General features: G+C 42.4%; 1 protein-coding gene across 1 annotated transcript; it reads right to left on the bottom strand.

Moving 5' to 3' along the window:
* Positions 1 to 96: 96 nt before the first annotated feature.
* LOC119018799 (hexokinase-1) lies at positions 97 to 21,077 on the bottom strand. Its single transcript, XM_037096776.1, has 21 exons — positions 20,702 to 21,077; positions 12,321 to 12,483; positions 9,734 to 9,882; positions 9,522 to 9,641; positions 9,319 to 9,414; positions 9,059 to 9,158; positions 8,669 to 8,852; positions 8,206 to 8,361; positions 7,978 to 8,065; positions 7,673 to 7,818; positions 7,203 to 7,395; positions 6,978 to 7,089; positions 6,690 to 6,838; positions 5,172 to 5,291; positions 4,845 to 4,940; positions 4,656 to 4,755; positions 4,393 to 4,576; positions 4,113 to 4,268; positions 3,863 to 3,950; positions 3,106 to 3,251; positions 97 to 1,987 (listed from the first exon to the last, which is right to left on the bottom strand). The coding sequence occupies exons 1-21, from the start codon at positions 20,762 to 20,764 to the stop codon at positions 1,840 to 1,842; spliced, it is 2,757 nt and encodes a 918-aa protein (XP_036952671.1). The 5' UTR covers positions 20,765 to 21,077; the 3' UTR covers positions 97 to 1,839.
* Between the last annotated feature and the right edge of the window lie 398 nt (positions 21,078 to 21,475).

The raw sequence follows: 21,475 nt of genomic DNA, 5'->3' as shown, positions 1-21,475 counted from the left end.
ACTTCAGATGGCTGGATGAAGACGGGCACGAAGGCTTCAGCTTATTGGTCGCTGACAACACAGACGAACAGAATCTATACGTCAAAAAACTGCAACTTGAGCTCGACAGGTTTGTCTTTATTTAGTGACTGATTGATTGACAGTGTTGGACAGGTACAGTCTGGGTTTGGTGATCAGAAAACAAAGAGATTAAAGTGTGTGTGTGTGTGATGTGAGGCTGGCATTCAGAATCACTACGTTGTTGACAATCTAAAAATCAGGTCGTCTTTGGACCTGCGGAAGAGGCTGGCCCTTGTGCTCCTGGCAGTTTAGCTTCAGGTTGTGCTAATCTGTCCCCACAAATTAAATTGCAGTTAACAAAGATGGCAGTCAAATGTACTTTATAATCTCAGTAATCCATCCTTGGACAACAAACGCCAACTGCCAGTGACTTTAAAAACCTTTGTCTCTTTATGATCTAGGGTCTACAAAAAAAAACAAAACAAAGGCCAGCCTCTGTAATGATAAAAATGCCAGTGAACACATCCATCAGTCTTTGGGTGAGTATCATTAATCGAAATCATGATGCATGATTCGTGTTACTTGAACAAGCCAAACAGTAGTTCACTTAAAACACCACTCCTCCACAGTGAGTGAGTAACCGAGAAAAAACCTTAAAGCTTCAGCTACAGTCACCTTCTCCTTAAAACACAGTTTGGCCATTGTTGTTCCACTGGCATCCATGTTAGCACCACATTCCTGTTGTGTAAGTCACTGGTGAGTCTCATTACGATGATGAGGATAGCCAGCACTTCTTAAGACAAAAAACAACCGTGATCAGTACCAACAACAAGGATTTCTACTTAGTAAAATACAAGTGCTCTTTGGACATATTTTACAGTAGAGTACATTGGAGTAGAATAGGATTGTTGTCATAAATTAGAGCACATTCAGTAAGCATGTGGCATGGCTTTCCCTGCAGATCAAGCACAGTAGAAGTCCCTCTCTTGTCACGCGTCTGCCCCGACACAGTTCACTGAACCCTGCGTCCCAACGGGATAGACAACCGTCTGAGGGGACTTCTTCATCGATGGCTTCCTCTTTTGTGCCTCGTCATTGCAGCCGTAACAATTTTTTTTCACCATCTCCCAATATAAAAATATAATAAATAGCAACAATGTATGTATAACATATTGTATTATATCTGGGTAAGATATTAAAAACCTTTGACGAAGAAAAAAATATTTCCCTTTCATGTCATCACACATTTGTACATCACCTCGTATCCCTTTTAAGTCTTGTTGCACAGACAGTCAGTAACCTACAAGCAGACAGCAGACACACTTTTGTGACTTTGGTTTTAAAACAGTGTTTTTTTATATATATATCCTTCCATCAACTGAACATCTTGCCAAGTTTTTTTTTTCTCTGCAGAGCAGCTGTTGCACCCGTTATGCTGTAACACACTGCAGTAATCAGAGGGATCCTCCAGGTGGCGATGATGTTCAGCTCATGGGAGCATTAACATGAGTGTGTGGACTCTGTTTCTGCCCTGCACATACTTACAGGAGGCGAATCTGCACGTTTTATCTCTACGACAAGTTTAACCTCAGAAATCACAAAACCCTTAAGAGTCTGGGCGTTGTTACATTTGTTAATCAAACATGATCTAACTACAACACAGTGCCTGACTCAATGCTACAGCAGAGAAAAGCTATCCCCTCTCTCTGCCATGGAGACAGACTAAAGCAGCTACTAGAGCGTGATACGTCGACTGGATTGGTCTGATTTGGGAGAAATGGAGACAAGGGGGGAGAACAGAGGGGAGGGGAACCTAGAGAGGTGGTGGAGAGACACTTTCTATTTGTTGTTCAGCTCCTGCCTCAGCCGGCAGCCCACCGCTGTGATGAGTGCCGCTCCTTTCCCACTGCCGTCCTCTGACAGCAGGAAGTTGACGTCACACTTAGGAGCCAGTTCATTTACTGTCTGGTGCATGATCCTGGAGAAACTGGACAGAGACAAAAACATTTGACGTCATGTTAACGAGAGAAGTGGGAAGGATCGGGCCAAATAGTAAAACAGAGGGGATTTGTCTCTAAAACCACAATGAGTGATATTGGTAGTTACAGGTTAAACAAGTTAAACCACAATTTGTGTTTGTTGGTACCACAAAGCCAGTAGGAGCTGTTTGAATACTGCACAGGCTCTTCTGGTTATGTCAGCTCCGCATGAGCAATATTGTCAGTTAGGTGAAAGGAGAGAATCGGACAATTTAGCTATGAGGAGTGGTAAAACAAACATGATGAGTAGAGTGAGAGATTTACTTTATACTCAAGTACCTCTCTCGTATTAACACACTCAGTACACAGTTGGCTCTTATGAAACATCACTCAGCATGTTCTGCATGCAAGAATGATGGTAAAAGTCAAGTGACTGTTTTTCTTATTGAGAAAAGTGTTACTGTTTGGACTTGGGAATATATCACTGATCATGTAAGAAAAAACAGCTCTCTTCCTTTCTCTCTCTCAGACACACACACACACACACACACGCACACACGCACACACCTAAATGTGTGTGATCAGTTAAAGAGATAGTTCAGAGATTTGGGGGAATTTTACTGGTTGTCATACTTTCTCAGAGAGTCTGTGACATTTTTACTTGGTGCCCTCTAAAGTTAGGTCAAACAATAATGAATGTCTATACGATCAGATAACATAATAATGATACTGTAGAAATCCCAGGATTTAGCGAATCTAAGCAAGTAAACTAAGGCGAGGCCGAGGGGAAGCCTTTGCGTAACGGGATCCCACAGTCTCAGACTATAAAAAATGATGCTCGGCATCAACACACATTGTTAATCAATCATGAGATGGTTGATAAATAAAATTGTCATGAATATGTTAAAACATAGCTAACAGCGCTGCTTGTTTGTTGAGCTTAAACAGGATGAGGCTCATTAGCTGGACTAGAACACAAAACAAGTCCTGCTCAGGTCTTTTAAGTGGCACGACTAGGCAACCACCTGCATGACAGAATAGCTTTGTCATCTCATTTCTGTTCATCAGGCGCTCCAGTGGACGGTGAACTGCTGTCATACAGTCAGTCACTGATACGTTCACTCACTGTGGATGCAGTTTGTAGAGAGTCCCGTCCACCCCTACGGTGATGTTCAGATGGTCCAGTCCTCGGTTCTCTCTGATCTTATCGACCACGGCCGCCATTCCGGCCCCACACAGCTGAGCTGCACGATGTGACACTGCCCCACACACCTGCGTGACAATAAAAACCATTATCATTGTTGCAACACTTAACAAACTGTTGGTGCCACAGTTGAGCCAGAAAAAACATTGTATCACTACACAATCACTGAGAACAAATCTGACTTAACATGACTTTTGTTCAGTCACATACGGCTGCCTGTTTCACAAGACAAGTGTGATAATGTATTGTGAGGCTCAGATTCTATCACGGTGTCCACTGACATTGCATCATACACAGATATCTTACTGCTATTTAGCCTGCACACGTTGATGTAAATGGACTGGACAAAATAGTAGAAACCTCTGTCTGTGTAAGGCTTTACAGTCCAATCAGCAGAACAATTTCAACAAAACTGAACATTACACCCTTCATTAAAGATGGTTGTTTTGCTTGACTGTTCAGACTGCAATTGTTTAAATGAGATGGATCTAATTAACTAAACTGGCAAATGAATGTTTTTTTTCTCCACAAACACCATCTGGGCTGTAAAAAGGGACTCGGATGTGTCATCTAGGATTTTGAGCGTGAGCCTGGATTAGCTGCTAAATGTTCATGTGTTCATGTTTTGATGGGGTACAAAATTTGAAAAACACATCTCATGTATCTCTCTGTAGCTTACCTCTTTGACTATGATACTGTCATCGCAGGTGCTATCCAGGCCTAAGTGCTGCAGGATGGATCTCACCTGCAGCAACGCCAATCTGTCACTGGAGCAAGACAAAAGACCGACAGACTGATGCGTTAGAAGAGGAAAAATAAACGCTTTGATGCAATTTCAAAGGTTAAGCACATCAACAGCCTAACAGTGAAATAAGCAGAGATCATTTCTCACCTCCTTGAGCATATTAAACATTTTTTTCCCCCCTTACCTCTCTATCTGTGAAAGGAACTTTGTTTCAAAGATGCCTCTAGTCTTCAGTGTTTCTGAAATCTGTCCCCTGAACAGGAATCCTCTCTTGGTCATGTCTATCAGGATGTTCCGCACAATTTCGCCAAGATACATGCCACTGCACATTTTCTCATATCTGTAAAAACACATGCAGGCACAAAATACACAAACAGACATAAACATGTCTCCACACATTCTAGAAATCATTTATGAGGATATGAGTCCTGGATATAAAGGGTGTGAGTGTGCAGGATTTTCACCTTTGTTTGCCTGGATTGAGGGAGAAGTCGTCCACAGCGCGGTCGTACTCTGTCCTAATGTCATCAAGGCACCCGTTGTCCCCGAAAGCCCCCCACTCCATGTTGACACACATCTGTCCCTCGTCTCCCTCGATCATCTCGATGTTCCTCATCTCCTCCATGTAACATGCGTTACTGCCGGTGCCTACAATCACACAAACATGTTAGATGGAAAGAGAGCAGAAAACTGGTTAAAAAAAACAGTCAGTGTACAGGAAACTAACCGGCGATGAGTCCAATCTCGCAGGTGGGTTCTTCATAGGCACAGGTCATCATGGTTCCCACTGTATCGTTCACTATGGCCACTACATCCAGGTCAAACTCCTTAAGACACATAACATGATGCAACATCACAGTCTGCAGCACAAAGCAGTGTCGTGTTAAAACTGAGCGACGAGCTCCTCATATCGTACCTCTCTCCTCTTAATGGCCTCCCTCAGCAGTCCCACCACATCCTCTCCCTCGCAGTCTGTCGCCTTGAAGCCTTTGGTCCATGTCACCAGGATGCCCTACACATATACAGACACAATAGAAAACGGTCACGATTTGAAGAGGATGTGAGAATTTCATTGTCTGGTCTTGCTCCTAAAAGAAGTAGTTGGGGTTTTCTCTTGCAACTGGTTAGAAGTGTTTGTCATCAGCAGACCCATTTTCAAACTCTCCTGGTTTCATTCTGAGACGCAGCAGAGTTAAGATTCACATAAAAGTGAGAGATGGTACAGGACGGGTTGCACACTCACAGCGTCCAGACTGGTCTGTCGGCAGGGGAAGGAGAAGGTGAAGCCCAGGGGAAGGCGAGTGTTCTTCATCCCCATGTAGTCCAGGAAGTCACTGATGCACTGCACGATGTGATCAAACAACTGGAAGAAGGAACATAGGGCAACATGTGAGACTACAGCCAAGCGGCGCGGTACATTTTTGAGCCTTGTCAGATCAATATTCTGTCCGTCAGTATTAGCAAACATAATGCTAACACAGAGAGGCAAAAAAGTAATCCCTGATGGACTCACACCGGATTTTATGGAACACATTAATCAAGCGTTACATCACTGTGGGTGCAGCTTTGTCATTTACATGTTTTAGAGCCTTGATTAAACAGAACTGTTATATCATTTGGTGACGGAGTGAGGTGGAATTTGTATCAATCTGACATTCATGTGCGTCACTTACTAAACCAGGCAAACTAATTCTCATTTCCAGCAATGGTCTGCAGGAGGAGTTGTTCTAACAGACACAACGGTCCTTTCATGTTGACCAATAAAAGGTTAAATCATGGCTGAATCACATGGGCAGAAAAAGCGAAGATAAGCTGGTCAGAGTGGATTGACCCTTTAGAGCATATTGTACTTCAGATCCCAGCCTCATCAGTTGCGTCACAGCTGATATTTTGTGCTGCACAGATGAAAATGTATGTTAGAAGATAACTGACTGAGGTTTGGACAGAGGATAAACGTGTCTTTACATGTTTAACAACTCTTTTTATCAGGCATTTTAAGACTTAACATAAAAAAAAATCATAAAGTTTGAGTATAAATAGAGAAAGTGTTTCTAGTGCAAATGTATTCAAAAAGGAGATCTGAAGAAGAACATAACATTATTATAAAAATAATAAATAAGAAAGACAGAAATGGAACAAATCAATTATCTTAAAAAGTTATCATATACACCGGAAAAAAATTAGTAGCGCAATACTATGTTATAAAAATGCAATGAAAATGTGTTAAAATTAGATTAATTAGATGTCAGACAGGTGCTTTTGTGATACATGTTTAGATCCTAAAATAACATGTTTGACTTTAAACTGATGTATAACAACACATTTCTTACTCCCATGTAATACAGTGGTGGAAGATATGCAATATCACCAACCACACATATCAAGTAAAGAAAAATAAAAAAGTGCAAGATGTGCCAGTGGAGAGTGGGTAGAGTCAAAATAAAATGGTGACATTTCTATTGAAGATTGACAGGATGAAAAGGCCAAGGGGTGACAGACAGGCGGGATTAGCTTGAACGAGATTAGAGTTAAATTTAAATCTTTGTTTTAAGACTGTCAAATCAACGCTCATCTCAGCCACGCCACCTCCTCTTCGTCTGAGGCTAACCTCTCCACATCCCGACCTCCCCAACTATCATAATCTTCACAGAACCACTGAGGTGACAGGAGGTGAAGTTCAAAAGTTTCTCATCCAACACAATGACTTTTACTCAAACACACCGTCTCAGGATGAACGGCTCAAATAACTGCTGGGTCTCACCTCCTCTCCTGTGCCCTGCATCACTTCTAGAGGAATGGCGTAGATCTTGTTGTGCATCTCTACTGTTCTCCGCTTGCCAGAACGGATCTTGACCAACAGAACTCTGAAGTTGGTTCCTCCTAAATCCAAGGCCAGGAAGTCACCGTTCTCTGGAGACAAAAACAGGCAGAAGAACAGATAAAGAGACGGATAAATAGAAAATGGTAACCATGTCACACATATAGCCCTCAGATACGCAGGATGTTCAGTGCTCCAGAACAATAGCTTGTGTGTGTGTGTCTGTCTCACCTGATCCATCAGGAGTGCTTTGTACGAAGGTTGGCAGCATTTTGACAGTAGCAGAGTCCTGAGTGCTCTTTGAAAGGCCATTTTGGATCTCTGTCCTCATTCGCTTCTTTACCTGGAGACATTAAGATGGTGTTAAGTAGTGACATAACACACACGGAAAGACACACACACACACACACGCACAGACCCACACAAACACACACACCACTGACTGAATTTCCTCACCTCAAGCAGCTGTTCAGTCGTCAGGCGGAATTCAGACAGAGTTTGGGAAATTTGTCGTGAGTGCTCGGCGAGTCTGTAGGCCACGGCCGTCACCATGGCTGCTCCCTTTCCACTGCCGCTCTCTGATAGGAGGAACCGAACGTCAGTGTCCGGCACCAGACGGCGCACGGCCTTGTGAAGACGACGGGCATACCTGAAATAGATAGAAGAGAGTTTCAATTTTCATGCATTTTATTTTTCATCTTATCGTTAGAGATTCCATCCAGCCAAGATAGAAACAGTAAAATGGTACCAGAAGTTCAAATTTCTGTGAAAACCTCACACTTTCAGAATCTGAGAAACAGCTTCAGGTGTCAAACTCTGTACATACATCATTCTACACAGGAAAGTTCAAACATTCAGCTGTATGAGCAAGAAGAGAAAAACACATATTTGACTGGAGGGGAGACTTTAATCCGACCGTCACTCACTGTGGGTGCATCTTGTATAGCGATCCATCGATGCCCACAGTGGTTCGGAGTCGTGCCACGCCTTTGTTCTCCTTTAGCCTCATCAGGATGCCTGCTAGAGCGGCAGCTATCAGGTTGGCAGAGCGGAAAGACACAATGGTGCAAACCTGAAGGACGAGAGAAACTTCGTGAGCTGAAGGAAGACAAACAAAGTTCTTTTTATTCAATTTAAAGTATAGAAAAACCTCCAATATAGGATAAAAATACTTACAGTATCACATTGAATACTTGAATCTACTTTTTGAAAGTACAATGTAAAAACTTACATGCTGCACAGCGATGCAGTCGTCAGTTGAGGGTTCAACACCAAGTCTGGTTAAAATCTCTCGGGCCTTGGACAGCCCCTCCTTACTCCTGAACAGGAGAGGCAGAGACAGAGAAACTATGATAGACTAGAAAAATAAAGAATTTCAAGTTGTGTGATCTAGATTCAATTTGGTTTTTAAAAAAAGAAAAAAAAAACCACATTGGTAATTAAACACACTGTGACTTACTTCTCTATGGCTGAGATGTGTTTGGTCTCAAATTTTCCCTTGGTGAGCAGCTCAGGGGTGATCCTGCCCTCGAACACCAGGCCTTCTCGGGCCATCTTCACCAGGATGAGACGCACCAGCTCCCCCATGTACATACCACTCACCATCTTCTCAAATCTACCACATGACGAGGTGGAAAAACCAAACACAGATATTAAGTATGGTATTGTGATATTTAGTCTTATTAACAGAGAGTGGGTATGTTGTGATCACGTGTATAAACATGGAGGATAACTCATCTGAAAGCACAGCATCATAAAACCGTAGGGTTGGAAGAACAGTTTCCAGTATATATTAATTGTGTTGTGTGTTAATATAAATCATCATCATCATCATTAACATCCTTCACAACCTAAAAAGTGCCTCAAACAAATCATGTGAGGGTTGAAAGAGGGGGATGGTGATGGGTTTGAGTCTGACGTACAGCTGTTTGCCGGGGTTGATGGAGCCTCGGTCTATCTCTCTGTCAAACTCTGTCCTGATGTCCTCCAGCCTGCCGTCGTCTCCGAAGGCTCCCCACTCAGTGTTCACACACATCCTGCCCTCGTCTCCCTCCACCAGGTCGATGTTACGCAGCTCCTCCATGTAGCACGCGTTGGTGCCCGTACCTGAACGCGGAGAAACACACGTCCTTTGTTTAAGTTTAACCTCTTTTCTCCTCGACTTAGCAGATTTATCCATTCAACTGACAACTAAAGTCATTCCTCTCCCTTTATAAAGTGTATATTTTCTGTGTGAGATGAATTTGGCTGTGACAAAACCAAATCCACTCTTGAATGTATTTATTCTCTTAACCGTCCCAGTGTTATAGTACCGATGATGATGCCGACTTCACAGCGCTGGTCATCAAAACCACAGGTCATCATCGTTCCCACGGTGTCATTCACGACTGCCATGATGTCTGCATCATAGTCCTGAAATAAATGAAAGCAGGCACATGTAAATAAAGTGTTGTTGACAGCTATCTCGCACCTGGGCCATTCTGCATCCAAGTTTGAACCAAACCAGATGCATTAGGATGAAGAAGAAGGAGCCGACGTGCGGAATCAAACGAGACAGAAGAAAAAGACTCACTCCTCGTTTCTTTATAGCTTTGTTCAGCAGCTTGACGACGTCCATTCCCTCCACTCCACCGGCCTTGAAACGCTTCGTCCATGTTATCAGATAGCCCTGCACGCAAACAGACGAGACAGTAAATGGAAAAGTGTCACAAAGAAAGTCGACCTCATACCTTTAATGCTCGAGAACCTTGTTTAGAAGCTTGAAGTTTCTTTTACCTCATCCAGTTTGGTCTGCTGACAGGGGAAGGAGAAGGTGAATCCCACCGGGAGTTTCTTGTCTTTGATGTTCTGTTTTTCCATGAAGTCACCAAGACACTCTGCCACATGGTCGAACAGCTGGAGCAGAGATGGAAGGAAGGAGAGGGTGAGCTGAGGAGTGTGTGTGTGTGTGTGTGTGTGTGTGTGTGTGTGTTTCAGTATAAACCTACTCTTGTTCCACTGCCATGAATGATGTCTTCTGGCGTGTCGTAGATTTGACTCTCCATCTGAACGGTCTGTTTCTTCTCATGGCTCACTTTGACGCGGAGGATCCTGAAGTTACTGCCTCCCAGATCCAGCGCAATGAAGTCTCCCTTCTCTGTCGAGACAGAAAGGGTGGCAGGACGGGGGGAGGAACGAAGGGAGAGGGGTAGAAATGTCAATTTTCAGTTAGATACCTCAACGTTATTATTCATAACAGATGGATTTCTTTCATTAGATGGAATACGGTTAGTTTTCTTCACAATAAAAGTCTTGTTGACATTACTGAAGAACACACATCTGACTGCAGGACTGGATTGGGACATTACAGTACCAAACAGGAAGACATGCAGTATCAGTGTGGTTTGTTTCTATTAGCTCTTAGCAAACAAGTACAGCTCTCATAATTACTCTTATGTCACACAGTGTGTGGACTCAAAGCAACATGGGGAAAAGATGGTGTATTTCAGATCGCTTGTAACTCATCTAAATACAATTTTTAATGTATGGATTATGAGCGTCTTCATTTAAGTGCATGCTAAATCTGTTCTGCCAGATGAATTTCCTGTACAGTTATTTGTTAATGATTGACACCAGAGACATTATGGTAGCCATATCACCTGGTCAAAGGCTTATCAGCAATGGTTTTATGTGGGTGTATGAAACTGTCGTGTTACGTCTAAGAAGAGAGCAGCAAACCTGAAAAGTTGCAGCGACACCACCGTTTCATTTTGTTCTGACTTACACAGTTTTTCAAGCAGTTGTTTTGTCTGGTAAAGGGATGTTCATGAATGGATGCTTGAGGGTTAAAATGAATAGGAACCTTCAACATTTTATTCTTGATCTTAACCCCAAACCTGACCTCTAAGAATAAACACACGCTTGATAATATGAGTGTGTGGAGAAAGCATGCTGTGTGTTTAAGAGTACTGGACTGCAAGTGTTTTCCCTGTTAAATCCAAATTCTGGTATACATTAGGTTCACGATCACAATGACTGTAGTTTATTCTTTCTGTCTGAATTTAAAACATAATTGGCCTCTGCTTATCTTACTTCATTAGTACTAGGACTTTATGAGTGTACTGATAAGATGACAAACCCAGCAAGACCCCCCGTCACCGCAACTCTTCCCACGTACAGTCTTTTTCCATCTACCTAGCTTTTTCTTGGAGATCTGCGAGTTCTAAAAAAAAAAAGAAATTGGCAGTGTAACTTTTAATGCAACCAAAGTTGCTGTTGGTCAGTGGGAACAAAGACGAGGGCCATACAATGAGACTATAATTGATATTTCCATGGTTGTTCAGAGTTATTGTTGCACACCTGACAGTGTAGCACATAATGAAAGAAGTCCTGCCCTCTCTAACCATACAGATTAATAATCCTGTAATTCAGACTACTGTACTGTGTTCAATTATTTCTAACTTTAGATTTAGCCTTTCATTCATCTGTCAGTGGCAACAGGATTAGTGCTGACCTCTGATATGTGTGTGTGTGTCTCTGGAGGTGCAGCTCTCACATTGTACACTAAAGTAGATTTAAGATTCATTTTGCTCCGATCTGTGTTTGCATGTACGTGAGGGAGAGAGAATGAAAGAGAGAGATTTGCTTCCAATAAATATTCAGCTGACTAAAGGTAATAAAATATGTGCTTCATTTGAAGTGGACAGACACGGTCCTCCCAAAAGTACAGCACGTACACAATGTGAACAGATTCTGACTCACATTCATGTGAGTTACAAGGGCTGAACGACTGCAATAAATCAGGATTAGAGAGCATGCAGCCGGCAGTGACATAATGACAGGGGGAGAGAGGGGACGGCAGTATTTAGGTGCAAAGTGTGTCAGTATTTTAATTTCAGATAAATGTGACCAAGGGTGGGCAATAGGGGCGGTCCCAGATAATAACTATAAACACACAGTATGCTACTTTTTGTAAATCATCTCTGACAAGATAAACATTCATCTTCATTATACAATCATCCTCAGCAAGGTTTGGTCAGTCTTAATTGTATTGTTCTCAAGACAGATTAAAAACTTACATCTTTATCATCAGCAGCCGTCACACGTGGTTCTGAAGCTACTCTTAGCTGAACGTATTTAGCACATACTTCCAGCACCAGAACTGTCTGTAAAGGTCTTTGCTCTGTGTGACTGTCATATCTTGTTTCCTCCCACATGCCAAAGACATGCAGACTCCCCATAACACTTCCTGCTGCAGATGTTGCACTGTCCTCTGTAAGCTGGGACCATGAAAAATACATAAACTTACCTTTTCTAGTTCTTCATTACAATACACTGTCCTGGTGACTGCATAACTCAGTTTTAATTAAGTGTATTGTTAAAGATTTTGAATGCAACTATACACAGCCTTGAGTGGTATTTGTCTTCTGTTCCTGTCTCTGTTGTGTCTGTACGGTTATTATTTGGATAAAGCAGATGTAGTCTGCATGCCATGACGAGAGAGCATCTGACCTTTGTTGACACGATTTTTTGCTTGACCCACGATGGGGTTCAGATAGTCCAACCACAGAAACAACAAGTTTTAGAGGCACTAACCTGAGCCATCAGGGATTGACCGCACAAATGTTGGCAACATCTTCAGTGCAGCGGTGGGGTTCGTGTCCCGACCCAATCCTTTGGCCAGCTCCCTCCGAAACTGCTGCATGATGTCCAGTAACGTCTCATCAGAGAAACGCATGGAGTACAGGTACTTATCGATCTGAAAACAAACCAGAGTTGAGGGTTAATCTTCTTAATCTTGACTCTTCATTAGCAATCTGTAACCACAAAAAGGCCTTTAAATTTTAGACTTAAAATCAACCATACATTTTCTTTCCAGTTATCCTTATTGCTTTTTATCCATCAATACTGTTTTGGTGTGAGTTGCCTCATTTTGGAGATATCAGCCCTAAAGGTTAAATCAGGCCTAACTGGATATAATGGAACTAGGTGACACAGAACACCCATGAGCAACTCAAAACACCCCAAAAATACCTCAACAGCAACATGCTCTTTCCATAACATATGACCCAGTTACTTAAGATAATCTAGAGGCCTTGTTGTGAGCAATTTGATGTAGGAACCATTTCCTTTTGACCAGGCTACATGCCATCTTATGACAGCACGGAAGGAAACGTGCATCTACTCATGGACGAGGGGTTCATGCTCATGACGGCGCAAGATGAAAACATTAATGGCCTCCTCCTCGGCTCGAGCCATAACATTAGCTTAGCTATCTTAGTCAGCTTTCCTCTTATCTTGACATCAGACCCAATCACTGTTGCTTGTCGCAGACAGCCATGCCAAGAACAGATGCACACTTCCTTCTACGCAGCGATACACAAAGAAGTTTCTACATAAAAACTGCTCACAACAAGGTCTGTGCATTGTCTTGACGAGCGGGATCAAGATCTCTGAAAAGAGATGCCGCTGATGAACTTTTCAGATGAATGTTAGATTTTTACTGGATTTCTTGATGACACAACCTTTATTTTACATAGGCATGGTGATGTGGTAAATAAGATAACTCCCCACTGATGAATCTACTTCCTGCACTGCCTGACCCAGAAAAGAATATGACTCACAGATAAAAACAAAATAACTTTGTTTACTATTGCAAAATATCTCACCACATCCTACTGTGGTCATACTACACAGTCAAAATCTAATCAAAAGCATCATCAGTGTGACACACAATGTGAGAAGGAAAGTACAGGGCAGACACTCAGCGCGGTTATGAAGGTAATAGTGCACAGATGGGTGTTACCTCTGACTTTATGATGGGCATCACAGTGATGAGGCTACTGTAAGTAGGAGAGTCTCTGACAAATTAACTGTCAGGTCACCATAAAGGTAACAGTGTTACCAGATCCACTTATAAAGCACAGCTAGGTGTGCCTTCAAGCTATAATCAACCTGTCTGGACATACTGACTGGTTGAAACTGCCCGTTGTGTAAACTGTTGCAGATGAAGCACACAAAAGCCTGAGCTGTCTGCCCTATCAGGAACAGGAAGTTAAACAATCCTGGTGAAATCCATTGTTGCATTGCACACTGTGAGACCTCGCAAGACCACTACACAGATCATCGTGACTCTGGTTAAATGTCAAGGTCATCATTCAGCAGGGGTGTGTAACCATCTACACAAGTTATGCATGTTGTCAAGTATAAATTCAAGGTACTTCTACTCCAGCAACATTTAAAGGCGATATTGTTCTTTAACCATCACTACAGCTTCAATTGATGGTTACTTTACTTTTTTTCATACATAAACATGCAAATAACAAATAAAAATTTTGTTAGAAATGAAATTGTTTAAAAAAAACGTACAAGTACACCTGCAACATTAGCTAAATAATAAAGTAGCCAATTAACAAAAAACATGCAACTCATGCGCTAGTCGTTCAAACCATTTACTTTTACATTTAATATTTCAACAACATTTTCTTGAATATACATAGTAACCATTTCAATGCAGGACTTGTCTTGTACTTGTAACAGGGTATTTCTGTTGTGTGGTATTGATACTTTAGCAAGGGATCTGAGTACATCCTCCTCCACTGTTCGTTATGACTTGCTCCGTTACGACAGTAACATGGAGTGGGATTAACTCTGAGTTGTCAGAAGAACCCATAACAGGATTATCATCAGTCTGTTTCATAACAAAGACCACCAAAATACACAAGATGAATATATAAAATACTAACAGGATCAGCCCAGTTCACACAAACATGGCAACATGATTCAGTATTCGCTCACAAACAATGCTTTTACGTACCGAGAATTGTGATAGTTTACTCATTGTAATTCTAACTTCCTGTTTCAGGAGTCACACATAAACTGTATTTCCTTAATGGCTCGGGGTCTTTGGTAACTTGTTCAGGAACATTGCAGCTTGGGTGTGAGGGGATTTACAGGAATCAATTTACATCTGCCAGCCAGAGGAATGGAGTTTATACTGAAGAAGCGACATTTACATGACTAATGCAGTGGTTTCACATAAAGTTCACAATCACCTCACTTATACCTTAAGGTTATACACACAGGTCTTGAAGTTAAAACCATGTGCTGTGTGTGAGTAAAGAGCGTAATGAGACTTTTATGCTCAGTTCGGCTTCTGAATCTCTGCAAACATTAGCGATCTGCTGTTTAACCATTCAGTAGTGTATGTTTAATCAAGTTGTGAGTCACATACATGCGAGCAGCAACTGTTAACTACTTGTAGGTGTTACATTCCGTATATACTGTCTAAAAATGTGGAGTCCGTCTCCAGGATGAAAGCTCATTAGCACTTGCTCTTGTCACACAGGAGCCCTCAGGAAAACACATTCACACTGGGAACCTGCCGGACCGCAGCACAAACAGGTCCCCGGCAAGAGATGTTTTAACTGCAGTGACATTTGGTGGTGTTTTGACAGCGCCCGGCCCTGAGGACACTCCAATTTGACCTCAGCAGCTTCTGTTATTTAGGTTAGGCTCCACCATAAACACACAAAGAAGCCCAGCGGCTCGACACAGAGATTCTGCACCTTCTATCTGTCACAACCACCCGTGGACACCAGTAATGAGTCAGTAATGAATGTCTTTGATCTGTACTTTGTGATATTGGGCTAGAACAACTTTGATGTGACTTGCCTACTGAGTGTTTGAAAGGCACCTTGGCAATTACATCTTTGTGATTTGTCCTGACTGAGTCCTGACTTGGAAATGCACAGAGAGAGGTGGCCCCTTTGCATCAGTTGGTGATTTTTGCATGTGGTCTGTTTGAGCCAAGTCAGCTGCCAACTTGAGGAAATGAGAGGCGGGTTGAGCCAGAGCTGTTGGGTAACAATTACGTGCAGTTTCATCTTGTGTCTAGTGTAAAATTAGATTTGATGGCTGCTTAAGGAGTATAAATCCCAGGCTTCTCCAAGCTTGGCACAGTGCTGTACTGACACATCTGCCTGTCAATTTAAATCACACCTAAAGATCCAATCATCGATATTTGTGATACAGTGGAACAAATGATTCCTGTAATGTGAAACAGATGCGAGAGCTGGGGATTCCATTGAGAATCAATACTCCGGTCTGCAACCAGCGGCTCTGTGAGGCCGCAAAGTCTGCCTGAGAGGCTCAACAGTATCATGCCTGTCAAACAACACATCAAATCTCAACATTACAGTATGTGAATAATCATTAAAAGAGTAAATTGCACTTTTTATTGATGAATTGTACAATTGCCAATGTGTAAATGCAAATATTAACCTTAAAATCTACCATTCCATTCAAGATGATGTTAAAGGGGCATTATGTCGTTTTTGGAGAAGAAGAATTTCAACATTTACAATATCAATGATTTAATTATACGAACTCAAAAATATTATATTTTCTTTTGCATAACTAAATAAACAAGCTGTTCTCAGAGAAAATAAGGCAACTAGAAGCTAAAAAGGTGGCAGGGTCCGCCACATATGGACAAAGTAAAACAGTATGAAAGTTCGTTGTCCTTTAAAAGTTTCTTTATTCAGTCATGAAAACAAAGATAGTTTGTTTAGACATAAAAAAGTCAAAGAAGATTCTTCCCTTCTGATTGAAACAAACTGCATATTGAAACAAATCAGAGGGTATGGCGTTATGACAGAAGTGAGCTAAAATTAGCTGCTATTAGCACCTGGATCTGAGATTGCAACAGAGTTAATCATTTTAGCAACTCATGCACTCACACAGTGAATTACTAGTTTAGTGGTGTACTCTTAAGTAACAGTAGCCAAGTATGTGCTAACATGTTTATAGGGCCAGTGCTGATACAGATAGTACAGACTAAATCAGTTCCAATATCAGTAAATCAGTGATGTGATTATCAAACACTTGAGCTAAGTATGTATTGGAGACAGAATATTTTACAGCTTAACAATAAAATTAATTGTACAACATAACATGAGTGCACTGAAACAGTAAACTTCATTGGGGATTAATAAATCTAAACTAACCTTCTGTATCATGTTCTGTAAAAACAAAAATTGAAGTTTTCATACCGGACAACATATCCACTGATACTGACAACCAGTATAAGCTGATGACATCAGACTACCAATACATCTTGTCAGGCTCACAAACGTTAACATCACCTATCATATCACATCTTTTTGAATCTACTTTGTGTCACGCTTCTTTAGACTCATAGTTCTTATCCCTGTGAATGAAGACAATGCCAGCCACGTGCACTGCTCAAGCTGTCAGCTGATGTAAACAGATCCAACGCGATGATCTGTTTAAGCTGCTCATCCATTCTGCTCGTGCCAACAGCTACACACCGCTGCTACCTAACCTGCCAGCGCTGCTGCTCCCTGCTTGCTTGCTCTAAATGTTTACATTCCCTCAAATCACCAATCAGTACAGCCGATTACAACAGGACTATAAAACAGTTCAGACATAACTGTTAGGCTGTTCTAAGTGACCAGTCACCAGCATATATACGCTGTACAAATGTGCTCGGTTGGGTTAACCAACTTGGATTGTTTTTCAAATGACCTGGTTGCAATAAGAATGTGTTCCTAATCAGTTAATTGCATTGTCTGCTTAAATAACAATGTGACCCAGCTGACCAGCCCGATCCTGGGTGACAAAAGAGAGGGATTAAAAGGTATTGTCCACATTTCTTTGCCTCAAACCGAGAGAATCCCTCTCAACCAAGAACTGAATCAGCTCCTGCCGCAGGAAAGACATTAGCATCACTGTGCTATGACTCAGCACTCTGCAGCGAGAAACCATGCCTAAGCACTTTTTTTTTTTTTTTTTTTAAATACAGTATCAGGGCATCATCTGATCTCACACAGCAAAGGTAAATATATCTACTGTGGGCGCAGTGCATTCATCGTCATAATTCTCAGTTAAGAAGCCAATTTTTATGACCAAACACGGAGTCTCTAGAATTTTTCCACTGATGTTGAGCAACGAGCTCTCCCTGTGGAAGTGACAAGAGTCTGTAAAAGGCCATGTTTTCCCCTCAACACACCTCCGACACACAACTTTCTCTGACACCACCCGGAGCTGGGTTTAAGTTACAGGAAGAGATCTCACACTCACACTCACACTCACACACACACACACTCACACACACACTGCCTCTCCTTCCCTAACTTTTCTTCCCCCTTTCTCCTTCTCCCTCTCCAGGCTGTTTGCATTCCTCCTCTCAACAATGCCTTGTTCTCCTTGTCACAGCGAGGTGATTCAAGGGAAGCACTGAAACCTGACTCCATTGTGCATGGACATGTGCACGATGTCGTGCGCACCCGCCATGTGGAAAAATACTGTCCTCTGCGCTGCCCTCTCCCGCACCTTCCCTTCTTCCACACACACACACACAGTGAAATGCTGCTCTGGATGCCCGCTAACAGCCCTCAGTGTATCAAAGAGTACAGTCAAGGACACTGCAGTGGATTGAGTGAAGAGGAGACGCACTCGGCTGATTGAAGCTCTCTGCTGCGAGGACACAAAGCTCATCTAAACACACACAAGTGATGAGATTATTTGGATACTTTCACTTCTGGTTGCGTAATCCCGTGCTGTAGGTTGCACCATTTCACTACAAGAGAAGCTGTGCGGAGGGCCAGGACGAACACTGCTCTTTGAAAAGCTACACAACAGGTACACACCTGGCATAGTGTACACAGTATGCGTGTGTGTGGGTGTAGCTGTGTGTAAGCCTTCTCCTCCTGTCACCTGTGGTCACATGGCTCAAAGCTGGCCTATTTTAGGGAGGCAGGGAGAGGAAGAGAGCAGGAGTAAAGAGAGAGGGAGGGAGGTGTTACATCCGATCCTGCCCGCTGAGAAATGTCTTTTACCTTTACAGACACAGGCACACCTGGGGAGGACAGCTTTGTGTCTCGTGAATAATAGACTTCTCAATTGAACTGGGCTGAGAAAGCGAGAGGGGAGAATAGAGGAAGAGGAAGTGTGATAGCTATGAACTTTTTTTCCATTTAAACAGGAAAAATACCAGCATTTTAATGCAGAGTCTGCAGAAATGACGTGTGACATCATCAGGGAGCGACCCTGAGCCACATGTGAATCATAAAATACATGGAAAAAAAAAAAAGGTTAGTTTACAGGATGGTGTTTGTTGCCTGGCAACATTATTTTAAGGCACACCCACGCAAGGAAGTACTGGGAACTGTTGGGGTCTGACTGCACTGACTGGAAAAGATCCTTCAAAACACACACACACACACACACACACACACACACACACACACACACACACACACACACACACACACACACACACACACACACACACACACACACACACACACACACACACACACACACACACGCGCTGCCCAAAGGGCTACACAGACCGGTCCAGTGAGATTTATGCAGCGGGGCTGCATGGTTGAGAAATTCTGAAAGACACGCATTCATAGTGTTCTCCTCCAGTCACTCCTCTCTTCTTTCAGCAAAACATCTTGATCTTCCATCATGGTTTAAAACTCACTTAAAGACGCTAAAGTAGCAGCTTCCTGGTTGTTGTTCTTTTCCCTCAATTGCACTCATATCAATTACTTCCTCATTCTTTCAGCTGAAACACACGCTAATGCTACAGAGGACAGACATTTAATAAGACACAACTCATATGGATTGGGGCAGATATAGAGAAGAGGGGGAAACACCATGTACGTTGCCAATTTTCATTGTTGATTGTTCCCTTTTTGGGGGAAAAATTAAGACAACAATTCCTAGGGTTATCAAGGTGTCAAAGGATGTGCTGGACAAAACACCTGACTGAAATGTTGGAACCATGGTTATGTTAATTTGTATGTTCTATATGTAATCATACAAACATTTCAATGATAAGTTTCATATCACATTGGGATTATATGTATATTAGCTGATTTCATGTCAGGAGAAGGAGGGGATGGTTATGAAACAACTGCCAAGCCAGACACCACTGTTCGAGACTGTGTTTCAACATTTCTAAGGATGAAACCATTGGGTATTTTTAACAAGATGTCGTGACATTTTTGCATTTGTGGCAACAGAATCAAGTAGATCAAAACATGATCTTTTGATAACCAAGACTTTATTGCACCTAAACCTTAGCAGACCATGAGCACAGCATACATACAGAGATACGAGATACAAGCTTGCAGCATGAAGAGATTCAAGTTTCAACATGTCTAAGGTAAAGTTCTAACATATCTCTGGAATTGCAGAAACATGCATTGCCAACATTTTCTTCTGGCAGCTGTTAGGATCTGTTGCAAAATGATACAAGGCTCAAAACAGCTGATCTTTTTAAAGGCCTCTCTGCTCTTCTTCCTGTCTTTAGTGTGTTATTGTGTGAGAGAAATGTAAGTGCGAGTATCATTTTAAACAGGACGTAAAAGAAAGTCAGTGACCCCTAAATAAACTCTGCGCTCTCATGTCAAGTGCTGGCTCCTCTGCCCTCTGTTCGTTTGTCCTTTCATTATTGCCTCTCACTTCCTCTATCCTCCTCTTTGCCACACCTCTAAAAACTTGCATCATGGCATCAACCACACACACCCGTGTGTCATCTCTCCTCAGCCATCTTACTACGTCAACACACCCCTGTGCCGTTTGTCACGTCTCACTGAGCCACCTCAAATTAAAACTTCCCATAAAAACATTTGTGCGACCAGGAAATGAACACGTTTCTAACACTTCGCTCCTAAAACATGCGCTCTGTCTACTTCCTGAAAAGAGATGTGCCAGATAACATGTGCTGTACAGGAAAACTTCTGTCTCGCAGCATAGTTATGATGATGATAGAATGAGTAAACTCAGTGACCTCTACAGCAACACATGCTCTCCTCCGCTGTCACCTTCTCTCTTCTCAACCTCTGCTTTGTCTTCACATCAGTCTCTGTCTCACTGGTGCTAACAAAATCTTTTAAAAAATGGTGGTGGGGGGGCAGAAGAAAACAGAAACGACTCACCTTTTTAACCTGGTCATCCTTGAGCTCAGTGAAGTAATATGCTAGTAGCTGGGCCGCAATCATCCTGGTCCTCTTTCTCCTTCACACACACATGCAGACTCTCACACACGCGCACACACACTCTCTCTCTGTCTCTGTGTCACGCACGCTCACCTACAGATGGACAAAAATCCACAGTAAAACAGTAAAAAAAAGAAAGAAAGAAAAGATATCAACCTCTGCTCTGACTCTACTATGTACATGCGATCTGTCACTCGCCGCAAGAGATATAAGAATATCCTGAATCCAATCTGGTGAGGTTTAAAATAGACAGAGCTGCTTCTAAGACTCTATGGCTCTTCCCTCTCTGAGCATGTGAGTGAAGCCAGGAAGCATGAGTGAGACAGCAAGTTTAGCTGCAGGAGGCAGAGCATGAGCCCTGCCCACTCTCTCTGCTGATTGGTTACAGGATGTGAGTGGCCATTGAGGGAGGGAGGGGGGTGTGAATGCCACATGCTCTTTCCTGCCATTGGCTGGTCTGCTGACGCCTTGGAGGCAAACTCAGTGATGGAGGAGGTAAAAAGAGGAAAAGAGGGGGGCCCGCCCAATTACAGGGGATGAGGTAGGAGGAAGGGGGTAGAGAAAGAGGGACATAAGGAGAGGAGGGGAATTTGGGCTTTACTGTTTCAAGGAAGCTGTAAAGTTACACACCAGTCGTGAGTAAGAAGATGACTCACACAGTCGTAATAGTTAAGGCACTCTTTTGCTTCCGTTGAATAGTGTTTTAGCTTAGAA

Source organism: Acanthopagrus latus, chromosome 4 (assembly GCF_904848185.1).
Source record: "Acanthopagrus latus isolate v.2019 chromosome 4, fAcaLat1.1, whole genome shotgun sequence".
NCBI classification, from domain to species: Eukaryota; Metazoa; Chordata; class Actinopteri; order Spariformes; family Sparidae; genus Acanthopagrus; species Acanthopagrus latus.
This window is presented reverse-complemented; position numbering and strand designations above follow the sequence as displayed.

Bases quoted from the DNA above. Each gene is read 5' to 3' on its own strand.
- LOC119018799 (XM_037096776.1), bottom strand. From the start codon at position 20,764: ATGATTGCGGCCCAGCTACTAGCATATTACTTCACTGAGCTCAAGGAT. The intron at 9,642-9,733 runs GTAGGTTTATAC...TCTCTGCTCCAG, and splicing joins TTCATGGCAGTGGAACAAGA to CTGTTCGACCATGTGGCAGA. The intron at 4,269-4,392 runs GTGAAAATCCTG...GTGTTTTTACAG, and splicing joins CTCAATCCAGGCAAACAAAG to ATATGAGAAAATGTGCAGTG.